The following is a 23469-nucleotide window of genomic DNA, read 5'->3' as shown; positions in this document are numbered from 1 at the left end:
CGTCACTCATAAACCATTGCCTCTGACTTTCTGGAAGCGTTACGTTCTCCAATAGAGCTATTCAGTTTGGTAAAGTGCGTGGCCCTCTGACTCTGTCACCGACAATTCCTGCCCTTGATACTGAAGCAATCATAATGACTCGCGTCCATGATTGCTCGAGGATTTTCGTCTGTCCACATGAGCGTATTGTGGCAATTATGCTATCGTTTATGAATGCTGTCTCATCTATGAACAATATGCAGGCTGTGAACTGAGGATTTTTAGCTCATATCTCAACAGGTATTAGTTTTCAGACATATAACTGAAGGAATATTTCTCCTAGTTTTGACCAGAACTACCTCCTGTAGAAATATGTGACCTGTTTTGAAACATCTTGAATAAATGTTTCGCATGCATATAAGATCGTGACTCTGCATGTTTATTTTTTATAGAAATTGCAGATGATCTCTGTAAACGTGGGCTAGGGTCATTACAACAGATTGACACATAACAATAACTGTTGAATAATGAGTTCGAATTCTGAAAAAAGATGCACTGAAAAACTGTCATAGACGGCCACGAGCTGACATTAATAGCGACCATATGTTAGCGAGGACGCAAATGAGCACAATATAGAAGAAGAATAAAGAACGAATACTAAGCGAAGACATGGTACTTAGAAAGAATAAGAGAAAAAGCAATGAACACGCTAGGGGAGAAGATATCCCAAACCATAAAAGAAGACAACAGAAGAAATGAAGAGGAGAAAAGATGAACAAAAATCAAAAGTGTTGCAACTAAAACAGCAGAGAAAGAAGTAGTATACTTCCAAGGAAACAGCGAAGAAACTATGGCCAACAACAAAGATGATAAAAAGAAAATGAAAGAAGACAATATAAATGATAGGAAACGAGAGTAGTGAGACAATGCACCAAAAACTAAATAATCAGTTGAGAAGTGATTCATAAAAAGCGAGAGTCCAGTGGTGAAAAGAAGAATGTATTGATGTGGAAGACGTGGAAACAAAAAGGACAACCGACTTACTTTCTAGGAAGGTGCGTAGAGTTACTTCAGATATATGGACAATTAACCGTAATGGAAAAGAATTGAGGATGAAAAAATACTATACAAGCAAGGAGAAGAAAGAAAGAGCTAGGAAGTGTATATGGAGGACTTATATATAGCAAAAGAGGAAACAGATCTAAGCACTTAAATGGAAGATGACATGGAAGCAGAGGGAAAATACTGATCTCTGGAGTAGAAAAAGAAATAATGAAAATGAAGACAGGTAAATCTGCTGGTTTGGATGAACTTGCTATAGAATTATTTCAGTGTATGGATGTAAAAAGCATAGCGGAAGTTACAGAGTTGTGCAAGGCGATATATGAAAGTGGTACATGCTTAAAAGACTTTGCCAGGACAGTAATTTTTCCAATTTCCGAAAATTCCGGTACCAAGAAAGTCATCGAATATAGAACTGTAAGTATACAGGGTGATTCAAAATGAATACCACAACTTTAGGAATTTAAAACTCTGCAACGACAAAAGGCAGAGCTAAGCACTATCTGTCGGCGAATTAAGGGAGCTATAAAGTTTTATTTAGTTGTACATTTGTTCGCTTGAGGCGCTGTTGTCTAGGCGTCAGCGTCAGTTGATGCTAAGATGGCGACCGCTCAACAGAAAGCTTTTTGTGTTATTGAGTACAGCAGAAGTGAATCGACGACAGTTGTTCAGCGTGCATTTCGAACAAAGTATGGTGTTAAACCTCCTGATAGGTGGTGTATTAAACGTTGGTATAAACAGTTTACAGAGAATGGGTGTTTGTGCAAAGGGAAAAGTTCTGGACGGCTGAGAACGAGTGATGAAAATGTAGCACGCATCCAGCAAGCATTTGTTCGCAGCCCAGGAAAATCGACTCGCAGAGCTAGCAGAGAGCTGCAAATTCCACAATCAACTGTATGGAGAGTCCTACGAAAAAGGTTAGTTATGAAACCTTATCGTCTGAAATTGGTTCAAGCACTGTCTGCAGATGATAAGATTAAAAGAATCGATTTCTGTGATTTTATCCTTGCTCAAATGGAAACAGATGAATCTTTCGTTTCAAAGATTGTGTTTAGTGATGAAGCAACTTTCCACACTAACGGGAAAGTCAACAGTCACAATGTCTGTATATGGGGCACTGAGAATCCGCGGGAAACAACTCAGTATGAACGTGACTGGCCTAAGGTGAACGTTTTCTGTGCCATTTCAGCCAATAAAGTTTTTGGTCCCTTTTTCTTCGAAGGTGCTACTGTAACTGGACTACAGTATCTGGAGATGTTAGAGAATTGGCTGTTCCCTCAGCTCGAACAAGAAGCACAACAATTCATATTTCAGCAGGATGGAGCGCCACCACATTGGCACTTATCTGTCGAGTGTCTGGAGGGGGCCATATTGAACATCTCTGAACTTGTTTTTGAGTGAAAAAAAAACCTTTTTAAATACTCTTTGTAATGATGTATAACAGAAGGTTATATTATGTTTCTTTCATTAAATACACATTTTTAAAGTTGTGGTATTCTTTTTGAATCACCCTGTATATTCAATTTCTGCCACAATTATGGTGAGGGAATTGAATCAAAAATTGGTACGTATGATGGAAGATATCGAAGGGGAAGAGCAATCTGGTTTGATGGATGGGTGAGGCGCAAGCGATACTATTGAAATAAATAGAAAGACAGAAAAGAATGAGTTTGTGGTCCATAGAACGGGAAAAGGACTTTGATGGGGCGGAATGAGACAAATCGATAGAAATTCTGAAACTGAAGAGAATGAACTGCAAAGACGAGTTATACACGAGGCAACCATGAAGCTAAGAAATGGTATGACAGACTGGTCAGAAATCGGAAGAGAAGTAATCCATCGTTGTTTACCATATGCTCGTATATCGATGGCTTGATGATGAAGGCGCTAGAAGTAGAGACGGAAGGAATAGCACTTCATTAGGTTTGCTGATGATATGGCGTTACTTGGAGATAAAACAGTACCTCTTCGAAGAACACTATCCAGAACTGAATAAGGATTACAAGAGTACGGAAGATATGAAAGTGAAAAGAACAGAAAATCAGACTGGACAGGTTGCACATGACAATCACTTGAGGGCCGTGTTAACTGGTAAATGGACGAGTGACAAGAAAATTGGATCAGAATTGCAATAACGAAAGCAAAATTTTCCTGAGAAATCATGCATCAGACAGGGGTAGGAGTTAAGGAAAAGGTTGGTTAAATGCTTCATGTGAAGATTTATCTTTGGTGTTGTAGGAGCTGCAATGGAAGAAGAAAGAAATAAAGTTCAACAGTTCGGGGTGTGTGTTTGGAGAAGAATGTAGAAAGTAAATTGGGTGGATAAAGTGACGAACAGCGAAATAACGAAAAAAGTAGTTGAAGATGGAACTCTCCCAAAGCAGGTTAGAAAAGAAAAGCAGACTAGCTAGGACATATACCGAGAGGAAGATGAATTCTAAGAATTATCGAAGGTATGTTGGAAGGACAGAAGAAAGCAAGTAAGAGAAGAGTATAAATGTTGATCAAGTGAAAAGAGGAAGACACTAGAGAATAAACTCTAGCGTACGACTCCACCCAACAGCTTCGAGGAATGACGTAATATCAGGTAAAAGATGCAACACACACAAAATTTAAAAAGGACGACCAGTACTCGTCAATGTTTCCAAGGCGCCGAAATACACCGACGGGAAAAAATCGTAATACCAGGAAGGAGTTGTGCGACATACATGAAAGTTTGCAGGAGTGTATCTACATCTGAAAGATGATGTATGTTCCAATATCGCACCAGTCACATCATAGCGGAGCTAGTAACGCTACTATGAGGATGCATATCAAGTTTGTTTCAAATAACGCTGTAACGGTAGTGAGTGAAAGTTACCTTTGAGACTGGACGTGGCTAGCTGATGTAAATCAAGAATGCCTTTAAGACTATAAATACGCCATTATCAACAACTCACTGAGTTTGAACGGGATCGTATAATAGGATTGCTGCTTAATATTCAAATGATAACTGTGCCAAATCCAGCTTCAGTTGTGCCAAAATTATGTAACTGTGTGTCTGTATGAGTATTCCGTTAATCATTGCGAGTCAGGGTTACATTTCCATTTACATTTTTGGGCTTAATGATTCACACTCAGTGCGTGGCTTAGTATTTCAGGGATTTTATATTCGCTGTTCATGGCAGTAGTTCACTTGCCACGTAACTCCCACAACTTACAGTTTATGAACATAACGTTCCATAGGCGATGCACTGGTCAAGGAGGTCCGGTAGCATGGCCTCTCCGTTCACCGGACTTGATTTCATTGAATTTTTTGGCTATGGGAACATTTAAAGGCATTGGTGCATGCCGAAACCATCGACAATGTGCAGGCGTTAAAGAAGCGTGTGACCAGTACCTGTGGCGCAGCCAGACGCGTCTGAAAGAGTGTATGACTCACTGCGAAGAAGGATTGAAGGATGCGTCAGAATGTGCGGCAATCACATGCAGGACTGCCTGTAGTGTCTACCTCTATGTAACAGACAGATAGGAATGAGAGGAAAGATTATCCATATGACAACAGGTGTTGGTATGCGGACGTATCGTTATAGGAATTCTTCTGGTTTTGGCGATATTACCTCCTGTCGGAATATGTGAAACATCATGTGTTATGCTGAACGGATCGAAAAGTTATATACTATTTTTCAAACCAAAAAATATTTAGGGAGCTGTTGATAGTTTTCTGAATCTCACAGGCGAAAAGTCGGAAGAACACAAAATTAATTCCCACACAAAATGATCAAATTACAAAGTTGTCAGTGGCCTTTTTCGTCTAAACGATCACGTTGGACGCAAAATGTACAAAAAGTTTCAGCAGTGAAACAAGCGATGGAGAGTCTTAACTCTGGAAGAACCGTATTTCCTTTGGTTTTGACAGGAAGCGCTGCTTGCTGAATGTTATCAAATGAGTGTGCCTTACTTTCTTTGCACGTATCCACCAAGTACTCTTAGCACGAACCAGGAAGTCACCTCTCGGCCTCTGATTCCGGCACCCGTGTGCGGCTGCCTTTTCGGCCACAGCTGTTTCGGATGCTAATTCCTGGAAACAAAAACAAATTTTGACGTTAATTATTGACTAAACCGTTGACCAGCAAAACATGTGAGAGAAATTTTCGGGTGCGAATTACCTGTATTTTCTACAGCCTACATTTCGTTACACTAGGAAGTTACCGTGTATGTACGGGGTGTTTCAGACAAGCTGTATAACTTTGTAACTTACAAAATAACAAGTAAAAGGAATACTCATACAGGTACCTAAACGTAAGAAGCATTACACTTTCTGTGGAGTTACCAACATAGTTTATTTATCTACTTAGCAGAGAGTTTTAAATTGAGTATTTTTTTCTGTCATGTAGCTGATACATTTAAACCATCTGTGTGCAAAACTATTTAAACCAAAAATTTTATCAATTTTAGTTAGTGAGTTAGAAACCTTTGAAGTTTTAAGCGTAGATGCCACATGATGTACATAATTGGCATTGCTGAGATGAACTTTCTGGTGGCCGAATGTTTGTTTAAGTGTGATGATCAAACGAGTACCCATTTTCCTGAATGCACAACGTAATGGCTGATGAAGCACTCGACCTAGGTATCGCGTGACATAAGTATGACTCCTTCTTTGTCATCGTGTCAGCATTTGCCGAACATTAGCAACATTTCAGCGTACTCGTGCATGTATTCCATCTTTATTCCACAGCAGTATTACCAGCCGACCGAACCTCATTTGTTTGTGCATTCCGATCTGCCTTGTATACGGCAATGTTAAGGATACGCTCTGCAATCTAACCGAACATGGCTTCAAAGAGCTCACCGAGGAAGCTTGTCGTTCCGTGACACCAGCAGCTTTTCATCACTTTCGCAGTTTGTATAAAAGTGACAATGAGTTGTGCACTCAAAAATGGGCGTTCCTTTGAACGCCTCCCTTCGATGAACACCCCATCATCAGAATGTCCATGTGAACACAGTCGATTACGTACAGCATGTTGCATTCACCCCTTTTTAGGTTACTAACAAAGATTAATAGAAATTAGATTTGTACATAGATAATTTACAGGCATCAGCTGGACGATAGAAAAACATATGTTCTATATAAATAATTGCAACTCGTTGCTATAGCTTTCTGGATAAAAACTACAAAAACGGTGGCCTATATAGGACGTCGAATTGCAATCTTGCATCAGTTCTCAGCGGGACTCATCAGCAGAAGCGGCATTTCCTGAAGATGGCGAACAGTTGGATCGCCGAAATATCGAGTCAAGTTGATTTTAGGATCCGGCAGCAAACCCGAAAAGACTTTCAAGACTTATTACGCCGGGAAAGCCTACGTAGTCACACGCTCATAACTCAGCAGAATTTGGTAAGGAACGCATGTCCCAAAAGGTGCCCTTTGGGTGCAAATTAATGTTGAAGATACGGTGCGATACTTAATGGTAGATCGAGAACGTCTTCGGTATCTCCTCAGTCCATTACATACCACTGTCGTCCGACGACAACAACGGCCGCGGGAGGTAGTACGTTCGCAACTAGGAGGGTTAAGACTGTGGTGCTCAACGGACGCGCACCAGTGTTAGTGGACAGTGCGTTTGAAAGCACGCATCGCTGATATATACTGTGCAACGAGCAGCAGAAACCCCATGTCGAGCAGTGCTTTAGAGCACCCAATACAGCACTGCGTACGGCGGAGTGGGAGATTTCAAAGTAATCCGATCTTCAAACTTACTTTACGTTAAACGGTACATTTCTACACATGGGTTCCTTATCAAAACCATATCTTCTAAGCCCCCTGTACAGCCTGCGGTAGCCTGTGATACAATTTGTGGGACAGCCTGAATATACACTGCCTGACAATAAAAGTGAAGCACCCAGAAAATACAGTCGGTTGTCAGTGTAACATCGTACACATGCACAAGATCGGTGGGTACATAAGTAACTAGAGTTGCCACTCTGCGTGACAGGTAGAACGGCTACCAAATTACATTCGTATTCTTAGAGTTTAGTATTGTCGCCAGGGGTATATAGAGGGGCATGAACAGCGTCAGATGTTGGGTGACCACTGTAAAGGACTCGGAGATTCCGCACAGGTGTGAGACAGCGTATCAGCACTTAACAGAGTTTGAAATGGATCTCATTGTGAGTCTAAATTTGTCCGGCTGGTCGAATCATGCAATACCCAGATTTGTGGGGCATTCAGATGTGACAGTGGTCCGATGTCAGACTGCAGGCATACTCATCATCAAGGTGCCGGTCAACAGTATCTGACCACCATATGGGAGGTTTGCCATATTGTGCGCCAACCATATCGTAATTTCTTAACATCTGTGCCTGCTATTCGAGAACAACTAATGGACTCCCTATTAAATTCTGTGTCATCCCCCACCATCGACCGGAGACTAGTAGCAGTTGGACAAGGAATTACCGCCCCCTCCGTAGGCTGCCGTTAACCCCACGTCACAAACGGCTGCATTTGGAGCGGTGCTGAGACCGGCAAACAGGGACTGTTAATGATTGGTGTCGCATATTGTTCAGCAACGAATCGCAGTTCAGGACTACCCTGCATGACAATCGTTGGTGAATATTCCGGTGACCTGGAGAGAAGTCTCGTTCTTCCAGTGTTCCGGAGAAGCACAAAATTGCTGCTCCTGGCGTTATGGTATTGTGAAGCATCGGGTATGACTTGAGGTCGCGGCTTGTATTGACTGAGGGAGGGTACTCTCGCGGCACAACGGTATCTCACGGACATCCTATGTCCTCGTGTGTTACCTCTCATGCGACAATATGGTGGTGCCATTTTCAACAGAAAGATGTTCGTCCTCAAATGGTACGTGTCTCTATGGCATGAGTAACGTTGAGGCACTCCTGTAGCCAGCAGTATCCTTAGATTTGTCCCCGACACATATGGGTCCAGTGTGGACGTCAACTACGTTGGATGCCAGAATCCATGATACCAAGGATCAGCTACAATAGTTGTGGGCTGGTTGTCTCAGGAGGGGCAACAAGTGATTTGCGGCACCATTCCCAACCGAATCAGTGAAACCATCCAGGTCACAGTAGGTGCAAGTGAGTTCGTACTGCCAAGTTCTGTGTAAACTTAGTTCGATTTCGTAATCACTGGAAAGACGTCACAGACACTCTCCAAGATAATCAACATGTAGACAGCAACGCCATGACTATGGCGAGTCGTGATTCTTTTTATTATCGTAAATGATTTTGCGGTTTTCTTTTTGAATTAGATTCTAGGTTGTTACTTTCTTTCGGCTTTTCATTAACGTGCCAACGGGCTCGCCGCAGTGGTAATACCGGTTCCCGTAAGATCACCGCCGTTAAGCCCGTCGGGCTTGGCTAGCACTCGGATAGGCCACCGTTGGCAAGCAGGGTGCACTCAGCCCTTGTGAGGCCAATTGAGGAGATATTTGATTGAGAAGCAGCGACACCGGTCAAGAAAACCGATAAAGGCCGGGAGAGCCGTGTGTTGACCACATGTCCGTATCCGCAGCTAGAGGCGCCTAAGGGCTCAGGATGACATGGCGGCCGATCGGTACCGCTGGACCTGCAAGACATGTTCGTAGCTGTTTGCTTGTTTGTTTTTCACCAACATGATCTTAACTGTTTTCGTCTTAATTCTTCCTTTGCAGCTAGAGCGGCGTATAAAATGACTTAGACTGGCAGCAGCGGTTCAGAAGTTCGTGATAGACGGTTGGTATGGACTTGTATGGTGGTGTCGTGTGTTGGCAGGTGACGCACTGGCAGCACCCCAGGTTCCACGCGTACTTTCCATCCGGCAACTCGTACCCGTCCATCCTGGGGGACATGCTGTGTGACGCCATCGGGTGCATCGGCTTCTCCTGGGTAAGGCGAGATTCTTGTCACTCTCTGTACCCAGCTGTGTTTTCATGACGTATGTTCCATGTGAAATTATGTGTCCACCTGGTTTTGTGTTCCTGTTTCTTACTGTTATGAGACCAAAGATAAATTTGCTGATGTTCTCTGCAACCTTTCGATCAACTGACACTTTCCACTTCCTAGCGTTTGTCGTGAATATTGAAAAGAATCCACTAGATCGTTTTCATAATAATTAATCTTACCTTTATGTTGTTACTGAATCTTGCTAATTGTTTGTGATAGTAGCTGACTTAGAGGAGGGGGGAGAGCCTCTGTTTTTTTTTTTTTTTTTTTTTACTTCTCTCCAAATAGTATCAATATTATTCCTGTCTCTCACAATCCTATGAATGAATCAGAATGAATGATAGAACGAATTGACTGTATTTCCTTGTCGGTGATGGGGCGCATATCCTGCCAATTCAGTCTTCAATCTTTGGGATGTTAGCGCAAGGGCAGAGAGGTTAACTGTACCGACATGTGTAGTGCTCTAGGGCTGTCCCGCGGCGTTGACGAGGGTGCGGCGAGCCTCTTTGGAGCCATCGCCTCTCCCTTCACGGCTTTGTGGTGGTAGGTAAACGTAGACGGTTTGAACTGGCACTCTTACGGCCGACTCTAGGTAAGGAAACATGTTTTCGATTCACTCTGTAATAGGCACTAGAATGGGTATCAGACCTTCAAGAGTGCTAATATTTTGATTAACCATGTTCCTTACAACATTAGGATATTGAGTTTTTAATAGTGGAAAAGCTTTTACTTAAAGTTTATCAAAGTAAATTACTATAATTTTTGAGAATAATATCAGGGGAAGTAATTGTACCTAAACGCAAGATCGAAATTCTTGATGTTTTATGAGTTAGGAGCCTTAGGATGTTGTGTTTAGTATTGATTTCATGTCCGTGTGTGAAGCATTAGGGACCATACTGAGTGAATTTAAATTATGGATGAGTAGCTCAATTACTTAATTTGTGTGTAATACTCAAATTCTTATGCAGTGTTGTGTTGAAATATTTAGTTTTCTCTTTTTCGTTGTTCACTCATGATCAGCCATGTTTCCTTCGTAGAATCCGTTCGCCTCTGCGTTATTATCAATTAAACACAGCGCTACATTCTAAGACTACAATTAAACGGATAATGTGTTTCACTTACCAAATACGGGAAGTTAACTTGGCTTACTGTTGTTTACTCGTGACCAACTACGTGTTCTCCAGACACTCCATAAGTTGCTGTGATGTTACTAGATGAATAGAACTGCACTTTCAAAGTCTTTCCGCTGTTGATACCTATGGTGAATCTCGCTAAATTACGCGATACTTGATTCTTTCTTTCCGACACAGTTTACCTCTCTGGCTAGCATATCGAAAGTGTGACATATTTCTGCAAACTCTATAAGAACCATTCTGTGGGTTTAGCCTGGTGGATGTACGCACGAATGACACATTTTTTTGTGTGCCGCCACAAAGCGCTACCTCATGCCCATCCTGACTCTATTTATGTATATGGCACTCTCAACTAACATACAAAGTACAGTGTCTGTATGAATGCTATATTTGTCCCCATCATCATTAGTGACGCCCAATATCGTTTAAGCTTTGTGTGCGTTCAATTTTCAGTGAGGCGTGTTTTTTATTGAGTTTACAAAGTAAATATGGAAGTTCTTAACAATTTCCGACTTCTATTTACCAACTCCCTGTTAATCACCATTCCAGTTTGCTAGTATGAACCATTAAAAGCTAAGTGATACACAGCATGACACAGTTAATTCTGTATGGTCCTGATCGTAGTTAACAAAAACATTATGAGTGGACTATCCCTGCCGCGCGGGATTAGCCGAGGTTCGAGTCCTCCCTCGGGCATGGGTGTGTGTGTTTGTCCTTAGTATAATTTAGGTTAAGTAGTGTGTAAGCTTAGAGACTGATGACCTTAGCAGTTAAGTCCCATAAGATTTGGCACACATTTGAACATTTGGACTGTGGTGTCACCGCCAGACACCACACTTGCTAGGTGGTAGCTTTAAATCGGCCGCTGTCCATTAGTACATGTCGGACCCGCGTGTCGCCACTGTCAGTGATCGCAGACCGAGCGCCACCACAAGGCAGGTCTCGAGAGACTTACTAGCACTCGCCCCAGTTGTACGGACGCCTTAGCTAGCGATGCAACACTGACGAAGCCTCGTTTAATTGCAGAGGAGATATTTAGAATAGCCTTCAGCTAAGTCAATGGCTACTACCTAGCAAGGCGCCATAGCAATTGATAGTTATCGTATGAAGCATGTCTCATCAAGAACGATGTATACAAATGATGGATTAAAGTTAAGTATTCCAGAAGCCACGTACTTTTCTTTATAATATTCATTACGTATTCTGTTTCAGACCTCACGCCAGCCTGCGTGAGTTTAAGCGCGTGCCTTTCGGTTACCCGTCACAGTGGACTGGCTGTCTTGTCAGTCCACAACATGGACTGGTTGCTTTTACGTATTAGTTAAGTCATTATACACTCCTAGCGAAAAATTAAATCATTTCTCCTCATAACGCAATCAGAGCGTCCTTTTCCTCCTTACCTGTACCCTCCCCCCCTCCTTCCTGTGTTATTCATGATTCTGTACGAAGATTATGTAAAAGCATGATCAAATTATCACTTAACGGTTCACATGTTCCGACGTCCGAGGCAAAAGGTTGAATTAATTATTGCCTCTGCCCCAGACGTGACGCTCCACACATAGCTTACTCCCCTAAGATATAATTGTTGCTACCAGAGAGTGAGTTCCATAATTAATTGACATTTTCAGCAGTCCGTTGCCGGAGCCCCATGACCGGTACGTTACAATACGACCTAGGGAACATGGAACAAATTAATCAGTTCACTAACTAATTTGAAGTATTCCAATTTTCACGTATAAATGTCAGCTCGGTCGTCTCTGCACCACAGTTCTGTATTTGTAATTGATACATTTGCCGTTCTCTATCATACGTAGTAGTTTCTATTATATTCATAGCAACATCCTGTGCAATATTTCAAGCATTCCATGTTACATTTCCTACCATTATTAAATGTACTTTGAGAACTATATGAAACTCTCACGCTCAACCTTATTTTCTAAGCACTCAGTTTCGTAAATTTTGACACGCCTTGCAGTCGCGTTCGCCAACAATGGTGAGCCAAAATATTATGAATACCTGCTGTACTGGTCCATCTTCGGAACGCAGTACAGTGTGGCATGGATTCAACTAGCCCTTGCTAGATTTCTCGAGGAACCCGGCACAACGTGTTTACGTACGCGTCACGAGCCGGTAGTTTGTGTGCGCTGAGCAAGCACCCGATAGCGTCCCCTATGTGTTCCATCAGCACGGAACTGTTGAGCCTTTCTTGGCCACTTTGTGGCGTACTGCCTGTTGCCTTCTGCCTCGGGACCTTCACCCGATATTTGTTTAACGATTTTCCTGATGCACGCCAGTATAAGTGGTTGGTGTGTATCGAAAAGCTACAAACGCTCACCGACACCTGGAGATAGATCATCATCCAAGCCAGGACAGAGGTTCGCAGTGCTGAAAAGACGAATATGTGAGTTGCAACACCACGGACGCGAGATGCAGCTCCTGGAATCCGTTCTGTGGAGCAATGGATACTCGACCTGTTGCATATGGTCACGAAACTTAACACTCGGCGAAATGACAGGCTTTTTCCGAACCCAGCAAGAAGACCGAAGAGTGTCTGAAATCGACAAAGGACAAAACGGGCCCTCTCGTAAAATGAAATTATGCCGCACACTGTGCTCATGTGGAAAAGTCTATGTAGAAATGTGTGGTATGCGTACTGTAAGACCTTCGGTACACACACCATCAGATTATTTGACTTGTCGCTCTAACGAAGTAGGCGAGTGTCAGCAATATGTCACGTGATCTTATCGTGGCGTGTTTATCTTCCGCCGTTAGGTCAAACGATAGAAATGCCACTTGCACGCTTAGAGTAGCAGATTGACGGTGACCAACTTTAAACAGAACTTGATTAATTTTCACACACATTTATTAAAATAATAAATAACATAGACATTACGTAACTTGATTCTGGATGCTGTTTACAAGTGACAATCTGAAGTTCCTTTGGTCTTGGTACGTTAATCTTATTCTCACATATCTCTGATACTTGACAAAGTGTCTGTACATTTCTCTTCATGGTTATGTACAAGAATATGATAATCTTATTAGGTGCAGACTGAAACTTGACTATACACTCCTGGAAATTGAAATAAGAACACCGTGAATTCATTGTCCCAGGAAGAGGAAACTTTATTGACACATTCCTGGGGTCAGATACATCACATGATCACACTGACAGAACCACAGGCACATAGACACAGGCAACAGAGCATGCACAATGTCGGCACTAGTACAGTGTATATCCACCTTTCGCAGCAATGCAGGCTGCTATTCTCCCATGGAGACGATCGTAGAGATGCTGGATGTAGTCCTGTGGAACGGCTTGCCATGCCATTTCCACCTGGCGCCTCAGTTGGACCAGCGTTCGTGCTGGACGTGCAGACCGCGTGAGACGACGCTTCATCCAGTCCCAAACATGCTCAATGGGGGACAGATCCGGAGATCTTGCTGGCCAGGGTAGTTGACGTACACCTTCTAGAGCACGTTGGGTGGCACGGGATACATGCGGACGTGCATTGTCCTGTTGGAACAGCAAGTTCCCTTGCCGGTCTAGGAATGGTAGAACGATGGGTTCGATGACGGTTTGGATGTACCGTGCACTATTCAGTGTCCCCTCGACGATCACCAGTGGTGTACGGCCAGTGTAAGAGATCGCTCCCCACACCATGATGCCGGGTGTTGGCCCTGTGTGCCTCGGTCGTATGCAGTCCTGATTGTGGCGCTCACCTGCGCGGCGCCAAACACGCATACGACCATCATTGGCACCAAGGCAGAAGCGACTCTCATCGCTGAAGACGACACGTCTCCATTCGTCCCTCCATTCACGTCTGTCGCGACACCACTGGAGGCGGGCTGCACGATGTTGGGGCGTGAGCGGAAGACGGCCTAACGGTGTGCGGGACCGTAGCCCAGCTTCATGGAGACGGTTGCGAATGGTCCTCGCCGATACCCCAGGAGCAACAGTGTCCCTAATTTGCTGGGAAGTGGCGGTGCGGTCCCCTACGGCACTGCGTAGGATCCTACGGTCTTGGCGTGCATCCGTGCGTCGCTGCGGTCCGGTCCCAGGTCGACGGGCACGTGCACCTTCCGCCGACCACTGGCGACAACATCGATGTACTGTGGAGACCTCACGCCCCACGTGTTGAGCAATTCGGCGGTACGTCCACCCGGCCTCCCGCATGCCCACTATACGCCCTCACTCAAAGTCCGTCAACTGCACATACGGTTCACGTCCACGCTGTCGCGGCATGCTACCAGTGTTAAAGACTGCGATGGAGCTCCGTATGGCACGGCAAACTGGCTGACACTGACGGCGGCGATGCACAAATGCTGCGCAGCTAGCGCCATTCGACGGCCAACACCGCGGTTCCTGGTGTGTCCGCTGTGCCGTGCGTGTGATCATTGCTTGTACAGCCCTCTCGCAGTGTCCGGAGCAAGTATGGTGGGTCTGACACACCGGTGTCAATGTGTTCTTTTTTCCATTTCCAGGAGTGTAGACTGGTACAGACTAATGCAGACTGGTACGGACTGGTGCAGACAAATGCAGACTAATGCAGACTGACTAATCAGAGGTCTGTACACTCGTTATAATACCTCGCGCGTTCAGGTATCACTGCGCGAGTGTGATCCGCGAGGAGAAAAGGTTCTACGTTAGCGGCAATCTCATTGGCTGCATTACATATTAATACGCGGATCGGCGAAAGCACAATTTGGTCCGTCTCTAAGACAGCGCCATCTCGTAGTGTGGAGACGGACGAGCGCTGCGCCTGCGCTGTTGTGCTTAGCAGGGCGCGCTCTAGTGGGAAAGTTGTGTACGCTCTGACTACGCGGAACTATGTACACAACAAAATGATTGGACTATCCAGCAATACGAGGATCACGGAGCGCAAATGGTATCGTAATTTTGCACAGGTGGAGAAATGAGCTGTGGCGGAGATCGCGCAGTGTGGGACTGACCACATAAGAATTTTGCCAATACTAAGGTTTTCGCTGTGGAGAAGGCCTACCACACCCGTTTGTTCAGAGGAAGGTATATAAATTCACAAACATGGTAGCAGTTTCAACAAAATGGAAGAAAGCCTCAAGATAAACAGCCCCGAGATTTTCTACATCTACATCTACACCCATACGCCGCAAGCTGCCTGACGGTGTGTGTTGCAGAAAACTAACGTTACAGGTTACAAGTGGGGAAGCACAGCGGTAGTGACCAGGGAAAAGCCCTTGGACGTTGATGTGACAAGTACATTCAACAACAGAAACCAACAGATCATACGTCTTGTTATTGGGTTCAAATTAAACGAATTTTGGAACCAAGGCACCAATGTAGCTGCACTTCCGTGCTCCTCAAACCACTGTAGCACGATTCTGGTTTTGTAACATGCTGCTGGGAAAGACATCAAACATGAAATGATGCAGGTGTTCTGAAATACTGTTCACAAAGTCCATAGTTGTCATGGTGACTTAAGTACATCTAATGGATGCCTGGGTGAATGTCCTTCACAGCTAGTACCGCCTCCACTACCACGATTACGCGGTGCTTTGCGTACTTCGGGTATCCGGTCATCTGTGAGCACTGCAATCTACCTGGTGTAAGAAGGAACGTGATTCATTCGACTTGGCGAAACGTTTCCATTGACCTATGGACCATTTTTCACATGACAACACATATGGGTTTTGATGTAAAATAAGTGCTTTCCTTTGTACAAATACATCTCAGTCAACTGTCATTCTTCGGCCTATTGCATGCAATCAGAGTCTCAATCACAGATTTCTGCCTATTTGATAAACAAGCAATCAGTGATGCAAATTATATTTTCTCTTTCCGAGATGGTCAAAGTCGCTTATGTCACAGGGTTTCCCAGTTGCAGCCCGATCGTCGCTAAAATGATTCATCACTCCTCTCTGCTCTTCTTATGTACTTCCCTTACCGTATCGTATACCCGCAACGCCATCACATTCAACCTTGTGATGGGTAGTGGTTACAACGCTTTGGTGCATCAGCGTGTCACTTTATTCACAGTATCATGGTACGCACGTCCATGTCTTACCACAGGGCTCATATACAATGTTATACTACCTTGCTGGCTATTGCTACGGGTCTCACCAGTTGGGATGTTGTTTCACGATAATTTTGGAACGCACATTCACACTACCATATTGTAGCACATGTGCTACTTGTCACAATCACACATAAGAGGAAGGCCTGGACGTTACACTGCTGCACACCCGCCATTCCTTGCCATGGCTCTCTCAGCCTGCTTCTGTCAACAAGACTGGTGTTTTATAGCCTAAGTATCACTGCAACTGCCATTCCAGAAAGTGGTCTTCGTTTCTGAAACTGGAGTCGTTCTCTGTGTCAACTACTGTCAATTGAACCAGCTCTCGTGTGGACTCTAAGACTACCATAGGTAGCTCTCGACGTTCTTGAGACCGGAGAAACTCTCCCATTCGTCCCATAATTGACACATTGTATAAACCAAGAAATGAAGTAAAATAAGAGCTTGCCTTCATACAAATACATCTCAGTCAACTGTCATTCTTCGGCCTATTGCATGCAATCAGGGTCTCAATCACAGATTTCTGGCTATTTGATAAAGAAACTGTTGTGTACATAGTTACGCGTAGTCAGCGCGTACACAACTTTCCCACTAGAACGCGCCCCGCTAAGCACAACAGCGCAGGCGCAGTGCTCGTCCGTCTCCGCACTACGAGATGGCGCTGTCTTAGAGACGGACCAAATTCTGCTTCCGCCGATCCGCATATTAATATGTAATGCAGCCAATGAGATTGCTGCTAACGTAGAACCTTTTCTCCTCGCGGATCACGCTCGCGCAGTGATACCTGAATGCGCGAGGTATTATAGCGAGTGTACAGACCTCCGATTAGTCAGTCTGCATCAGTCTGCATTTGTCTGCATTTGTCTGTAGTCAAGTTTCAGTCTGCGCCTTATAAGATTATCATATTCCTGTACATAGCCATGAAGAGAAATGTATAGACACTTTGTCAAGTATCAGAGATATGTGAGAATAAGATTAACGTACCAAGACCAAAGGAACTTCAGATTGTCACTTGTAAACAGCATCCAGAATCAAGTTACGTAATGTCTATGTTATTTATTATTTTAATAAATGTGTGTGAAAATTAATCAAGTTCTGTTTAAAGTTGGTCACCGTCAATCTGCTACTCTAAGCGTGCAAGTGGCATTTCTATCGTCTGACCTAACGGCAGAAGATAAACACGCCACAATAAGACCACGAGACATATTGCTGACACTCGCCTACTTCGTTAGAGCGACCATTCAAATAATCTGATGGTGTGTGTACCGAAGGTCTTACAGTACGCACACCACACAAACAATCAGTGATCCAAAAGATATCTTCTCTTAGTGTAAACGTTACGAGAGAACGAAAGCTAAATTTATAAACGAACTGAGGAACGAACTGAGGAAACTCTATCGTTGTGTTCCGCTTCATGTTGTCATATTACTAACCAATTCAATCAGAATTCTATACAGCTAAGTTTTAAGTAAAGGAAAAACGTAAATCTGCAAGGAAAATACACTGATGAGCCAAATCATTATGACCACAGCCCACCGCGAGGTTGCATGCCTCCTGCTGTAAGGAAAGAATGTAAGCGGAAGAGAAACGAATAGGCAGTCATTGTAGCAAACATATGCGCGGCAAATGCGGAAATCCACTGAGATAAACTGTTTTGGAAAAGGGCATATTCTTATGGGCCTGCGACTGGAAACGAGAATCTCTGAAAAGGGGAAGGTGTTCGGCTGTTGGCGAAGTACTACTATCGTGAGCACCTATGGAAAGTGATTGACGGATGGTGTTATAAGGGGTAGCCCGTATGGTATTGGACGACCACGTCTCATCACAAAACGTAGAGATCGGAGGATCCCCCACTGTGTAAACCAGGATAGGCCGCGATCTGTTGCACATCTGACGACAGAGTACACAGCTGGTGCAGGATCAAGTGTTTCGCAGCACACCGTTCAAAGGTCATTGTTAAACATGGAGCTCCACATCACACGATCCCATACGTGCTACTGTGTTGACCAAAAGACATCGTCAGTTATGACTGCAGTGGGCACAGCATCACTGAGTTTTCACCGTGGATCAACAGGAGCGTGTCGCCTGTCGAATAACAGCATTTCTTGTTATACGAGGTCGATGGCTGGATCCTTACACGCCGTCATCGAGGCGAATGGGTGCACGAAACGCGCATCACGCCACAGACGCAGGCTGGTGAGGACAGAACTATGGTACGGGGTACACTGAGTTGGGCTCCCATGGGATCTGTGGTGGTGATCGAAGGCACCATGACAGCGGTGAACTACGTGAACATTATGCCGGACCACCTCCATCGCTTCACGCCTTAAGTCTCCCCGTAGGGCCATGCTGCAAGGTCAGAATCGTGATATAGTGGTTTGAAGGGTGTTATACTGAGCTCACATTGATGTCTTGGTCAGCAAATGTGCCTGATGTATACCCACTGGAACACATATCGGGCGCCTGCTGTGTGCCTGTTAATCACCATCCCGTAATCTGTGGGAATTGCTTGGCCTGTGCGTAGACATCTGGGGTACATACTTCTGTAATCCTGCCAAGGACTTTTAGAATCCATGTCAATAGGAATCTCTGTTGTACTGTGTTTGAAAAGTGGAACAACATGCAATTAAACGCGTGATCACAAAGTTTTGGCTCATCGGTCTAAATGTATGCAGAATACATCTTCTGTTTTACGAGGGGATTTCTGAAGTAAGTTAAACATTATTATGGAAAGCTAAGTAACTTTTATTGAACGCTGCACAATGCTTCAAAGTGACACAAATGGATGACATTATTTTTCATCATACTCACCAAGCGTCTACTTTTAGTATGTGACAGCGGCTGCCTTTAGTTTACAGTGGAGCCTTGAAAGCGTAACAGGTCAACATGAGGTGGCCTACAAAGAGTTTTTTGTTTGAGAATGCATGTTTTCGGCTATATTTTTACTTCTGACGGTGAGTAATGGGATAGAAGTGTAAGGTATGTTATACTCTAGGACGATATACATATTTATTTGTCGTTGTCAGTACGTATAATATTGCAATGTACTGATTTGTTTCCTTGTTTTATAGAAAATGATAATGGGATAACGTAACCGATTATGTTTCTTCTTTTCTGAAGTGCATTCGTCTTTAAGCTATGTATATGTTATAGGTACATACAAAGAAAATCAGAGCGTCACGAACATATGTTGCACTTCAGCTGCACGTAACATTACATCATATCTGTGCAACCTATTACATTTTTTATTTTCTAATGTAAATTCAGCTCCAAAATATATATACTGCACAGAATCACACAAAAAAATCAAAGTGAATATGTGTCGCAGTTTAGCTGCACATAAAACTACATCTTGGCAAAGTAAACTGTCAATATTGTAGTGAGAATCATGAGTTTATTGCCTGCAGCTTGGTCGGTATAAACCTGTTGATATAATCAACAGATAGTCATAAGGAAACAACTACAGACCGCCATGACAGATATTTTACTCCTCTGCAGAGCGAAAGATTCTTCTTGGCTGTCTCGGAGAAACAATGGGAACAGCATAATAACATCTAAACAGGTGCTGGAAAATTCTCAGTGTGACAGTTATCTTTAGTAACGCAAGCATGAGAATAATTTGATAAAGGAAAGCCATTTCGGTCAGAATTAATTTTCGGTGCTCTCACGGTGTTAGTATGACAACTCTTTAAAATATACACACAGTTTGCTACTTACAGATTGTGTAATGTAAGAAATATTGGCAACACATTCTCTGTAGCTTTCAGCTGCCAGTCGTCACTACGTATACTATGCAAAAAACACAAATTCTCCTCGTGCTACATCCATACACCAATTCCTTGCTACCTCTACAAATTAGTTTTGTAGGACCGCCTACTCATCTATTCATTCCTTGTAGTGTGTTATTTCCTCCCACTATTTGTCGGCTACTGTTTCGACTCGTAATTTATAACTGGTGTTTTGAAGAAGCGAGGCCCACTGTTCTAATTCTTTACTATTGTGTTTGCCCACCATCCCCTAAAAATCCCTCAAGTTGTCACGAAAATGCTGACAACAAGGGAAAAAACCGGATACAGCTCGTAACTTTGACGATGCACTGAAACGGACATGTAAGAAAACCATACATATTTTTCTGAGTTATTGCAGATGGAAGGCCAGTGGCTGAGACTCTGGAATTGTATTCTAGAGATAAGGATTCGGTTCTCCGTCGACCATCGTACCGTCCTCATCTAGGTAGTTCTTGGTCTCTCTGAGTGACCAGCTGATTCCACAGTGGTTCCTTCAACGAACCTTCTATCGATTTACTTGCCCACCCTCCACCACCTAGAGCTAGCTGCCCGTCTCTAAATATCTCTATGTTTGACTTTAAAACCTAAAATCCCTCACTTTAGAGAAGAATGGTTTTTAGTTTACAGTAATTTAGAATTTTTTTTTCCAATTGAGAGTGCAAGAAGTTTCATATTGGAATTATATGTGTTTCAGGCGGCGAGTCCCGCATGCACAGAGCTGGAGACAATCGTACTAGATTGGCTTGGTGAGTCTATACTGCTACATGATGATCTTGCAATTTAACCTCTGCGTGCCTAAACAAAATGTGTTGCACAATTCTTTTTTTCATGTGTTTGCTACAAGGACAAAACTGTTTGGTCGTTACAGCCACCTAATTGGAGAGCCTCCTTCGTACCGTTGAGTCTCGAGAGTAATTCGATTAGCTGCTTTTCATACGCTTTTGTGGCGAGTGTATGTTTGTGTTTTTAGTAGGACTCGAGGAGCTGTTACGTAACATGGAAGAAGCGTCCAGCACGAGTAGTTATAACCAGTGCTTAGCGGTAGCTTGTGTGATTTACTTATTTAAGAAAGATGAATATTGTTGATTCTTTACGCGGGCTATATGCCTACGAAATAAGCATGAACCCTTCACTCGTATGTTAACAGTACAAAACCTCATGTTGCCTTGCGTTTAAATCTCAGTCTGCGTGTTAAGGTATCCAGTACAGAGATTATTGTCTAATTTCGCTATAAGAAGCTTCATTCTTTTCAAAATAGTTTCCTTGTTCCAGTATTCAAGGTTTAATGTAATGGAGACCTACAGCAAGTCAATCAAGTAGAGAAGTCACATCAAGAATCATACTCATAAAAAAATAGGTATGCCTCTTAACGTTATACTCAAAAATTTCTCACCGACATATGCTGATCATATAATTAGGATGGGCATGGGCAGAATGGCCAGAAGAACATGAGAGATAGCAAGCAGAGAATGAGCAGAGGGAAGGGGATTATGAACTGAGGAAGGACTGCACTGACATAGGGATCAAGGTGAATCGAAAGTTCAAAGAAAAGGTTGCAGGAACAGAATAAAGAATCGCCTATAAGAGAGCCAGATTTCAGAAGGGCAGAGGAGATACGGGATATAAGATGTGATCAAGAGCGATAGAAGGGAAAAATCTATGAAGGGGCTACCCATGATCACACAAAGTTTTTAATGAAAGAGAAATAATTTCAATGATTTAAGAAATGTGCGAACCTTACAAGGAGAGTCTCATAAATCAACTAGAGGCGATATCGTTATGCAGACCTCTAACGTGGTATGTGTGGAACTGGTTCCCTTTGTACATGTTAGGGTACTATGACTTGTAAGTTCTCCGTTTCGACTAGCAAGCAATATTTGTAAGATGATAGCGGTTGTTGGCTTTTAGAAGGCTGGTAACGACGCAAAGGCAGCTCCTTAGCGTAGCGCGTCAATAAAATCGTGTGCTAACTTTTCTGTAAGTTCATTGAAACCAAAACATGAGAGTGTCGTTGGTGCACAAGCCAGACTGCTTTATCTGTACGATTTCGCATTCCTTCACAGGCTGCCACTGGATGCATTACAATATGACTTGCTTCTGTTTTTCATTACCTCACAGTTTGAGCTGTAAAGCCATAATCTAATGTTTGTGTAGTATAACTTATCGAAACGAACGTATTTATGTTGAAGTCCAAGCACTCATCTAATGAAACAAAGATAAAAACTTAGAGAGTTGCCTGAAGTTCACAGTTAACGGCATGACATAAAGTGTATCTTGAAAACAAAATGTCTAAACACATTAATTTTCTGGTAATACTGCAGAGTGTTACCATTCAGACGATTTGTGCTCACTGACACCCATATTACAGTTAAAACGTTGGAAATTTCATTGTAATGCTTTGGAAACATTGTACTGTTCAGAGAAACTCAGTTAAGTTCATGTGTAGGTCTCACAAACACCACTTTAAGCACGAGAATGTACATCGGTATATTCCCGTAATTTGCGGACGTATTCGTAGCGTGTTACGGACGGGGTTGTTCTTTGGGAAAAGTAAATGCTGGAGGGTATTTGATTTTTTATCCATTACTGCATTCTTCCTCAGTAGTAGAAAAACATTGCTGCCCTTCGTAAACGCACATGAAAATCATACTTGTTATGTAATAACACCAAAAGCGTGCAATCACAAGAACCAAACTTTATATACAGAAATTTTGCCGATGTATACCAATTTTATGTCTTTGTTGGTCCACAAACTCTGTCAGTGATTACTACAGAGCAGTTTAAATTTCACATCTCATAAAAAAGGAAAAATCAAATCACCGTGTCTACGAGTTGCGTCCCGTACACTAAATGAAGTAAATTACATGGCCAAAATTACAGTTAACTTCACAGTTTCATCCATTCAGTTAAAATTTTTCAGAAAACTTCAGTCGATTGCTTCCTTGAAAATACTCAGTATGTTTTATCAAGAAAACTACACAAAGGAGGAAAAGTGCCATACAGCTAAAGATGACTTCTAAGTTTCATTAATTCAGTTAAAAAGTTTTAAAAGGAAGAATAAGTTGCTTCTTAAAATACAGGGTGTGCCAGGAGGGATGGTCAATATTCAAGGATATGACAGAACAATAATTTGAAGTAAACGTAGGCATTTTACGAGCACTTCCTCATCTTCGATATTGTGAAAAAAATCTATTCTTCTGTAATCTCTTTGCTTTCCATAAACAGAGAGGTGGAAGTAGGGACCAAATCAGGAAAAAAATCCCCAGTAAACATGGGCTATAAAGTGTATACCTTAAGACCTATGAGCACTTCTTAACCTTTGTTACTGTGAAACATATCTCTTCTAATGAGCACGTGCTCATAGTTCTTTAGGTATGCATTTGAGAGCCCGTGTTTACCAGACTTTTAGTTTCGAATGATCGTTCCTTCCATTTCCATGAATATTTATCATTATGTCTGGGACACCCTGTATATGCAAATGTATTTCAGTGCTACTGTGAATTTTTCTCCTCCAACTAACGAAATTCTGTA

General features: G+C 42.9%; 1 protein-coding gene across 1 annotated transcript in view; it reads left to right on the top strand.

The window, feature by feature from the left end:
* LOC124606038 (aromatic-L-amino-acid decarboxylase) overlaps window positions 1-23469 on the top strand; it is a 309333-nt gene that overhangs the window by 5324 nt on the left and 280540 nt on the right. Inside the window, exons 2-3 of the mRNA XM_047138002.1 lie at window positions 8794-8907; window positions 20633-20684. Of these exons, the coding sequence (XP_046993958.1) occupies window positions 8794-8907; window positions 20633-20684 (166 nt within the window). The remainder of the gene's footprint in view (window positions 1-8793; window positions 8908-20632; window positions 20685-23469) is intronic.

The sequence above is a fragment of the Schistocerca americana genome, chromosome 3 (assembly GCF_021461395.2).
Source record: "Schistocerca americana isolate TAMUIC-IGC-003095 chromosome 3, iqSchAmer2.1, whole genome shotgun sequence".
NCBI lineage: Eukaryota > Metazoa > Arthropoda > Insecta > Orthoptera > Acrididae > Schistocerca > Schistocerca americana.
Note: the sequence above shows the minus strand (reverse complement) of the source record. Positions and strands in the feature narration are given on the sequence as shown.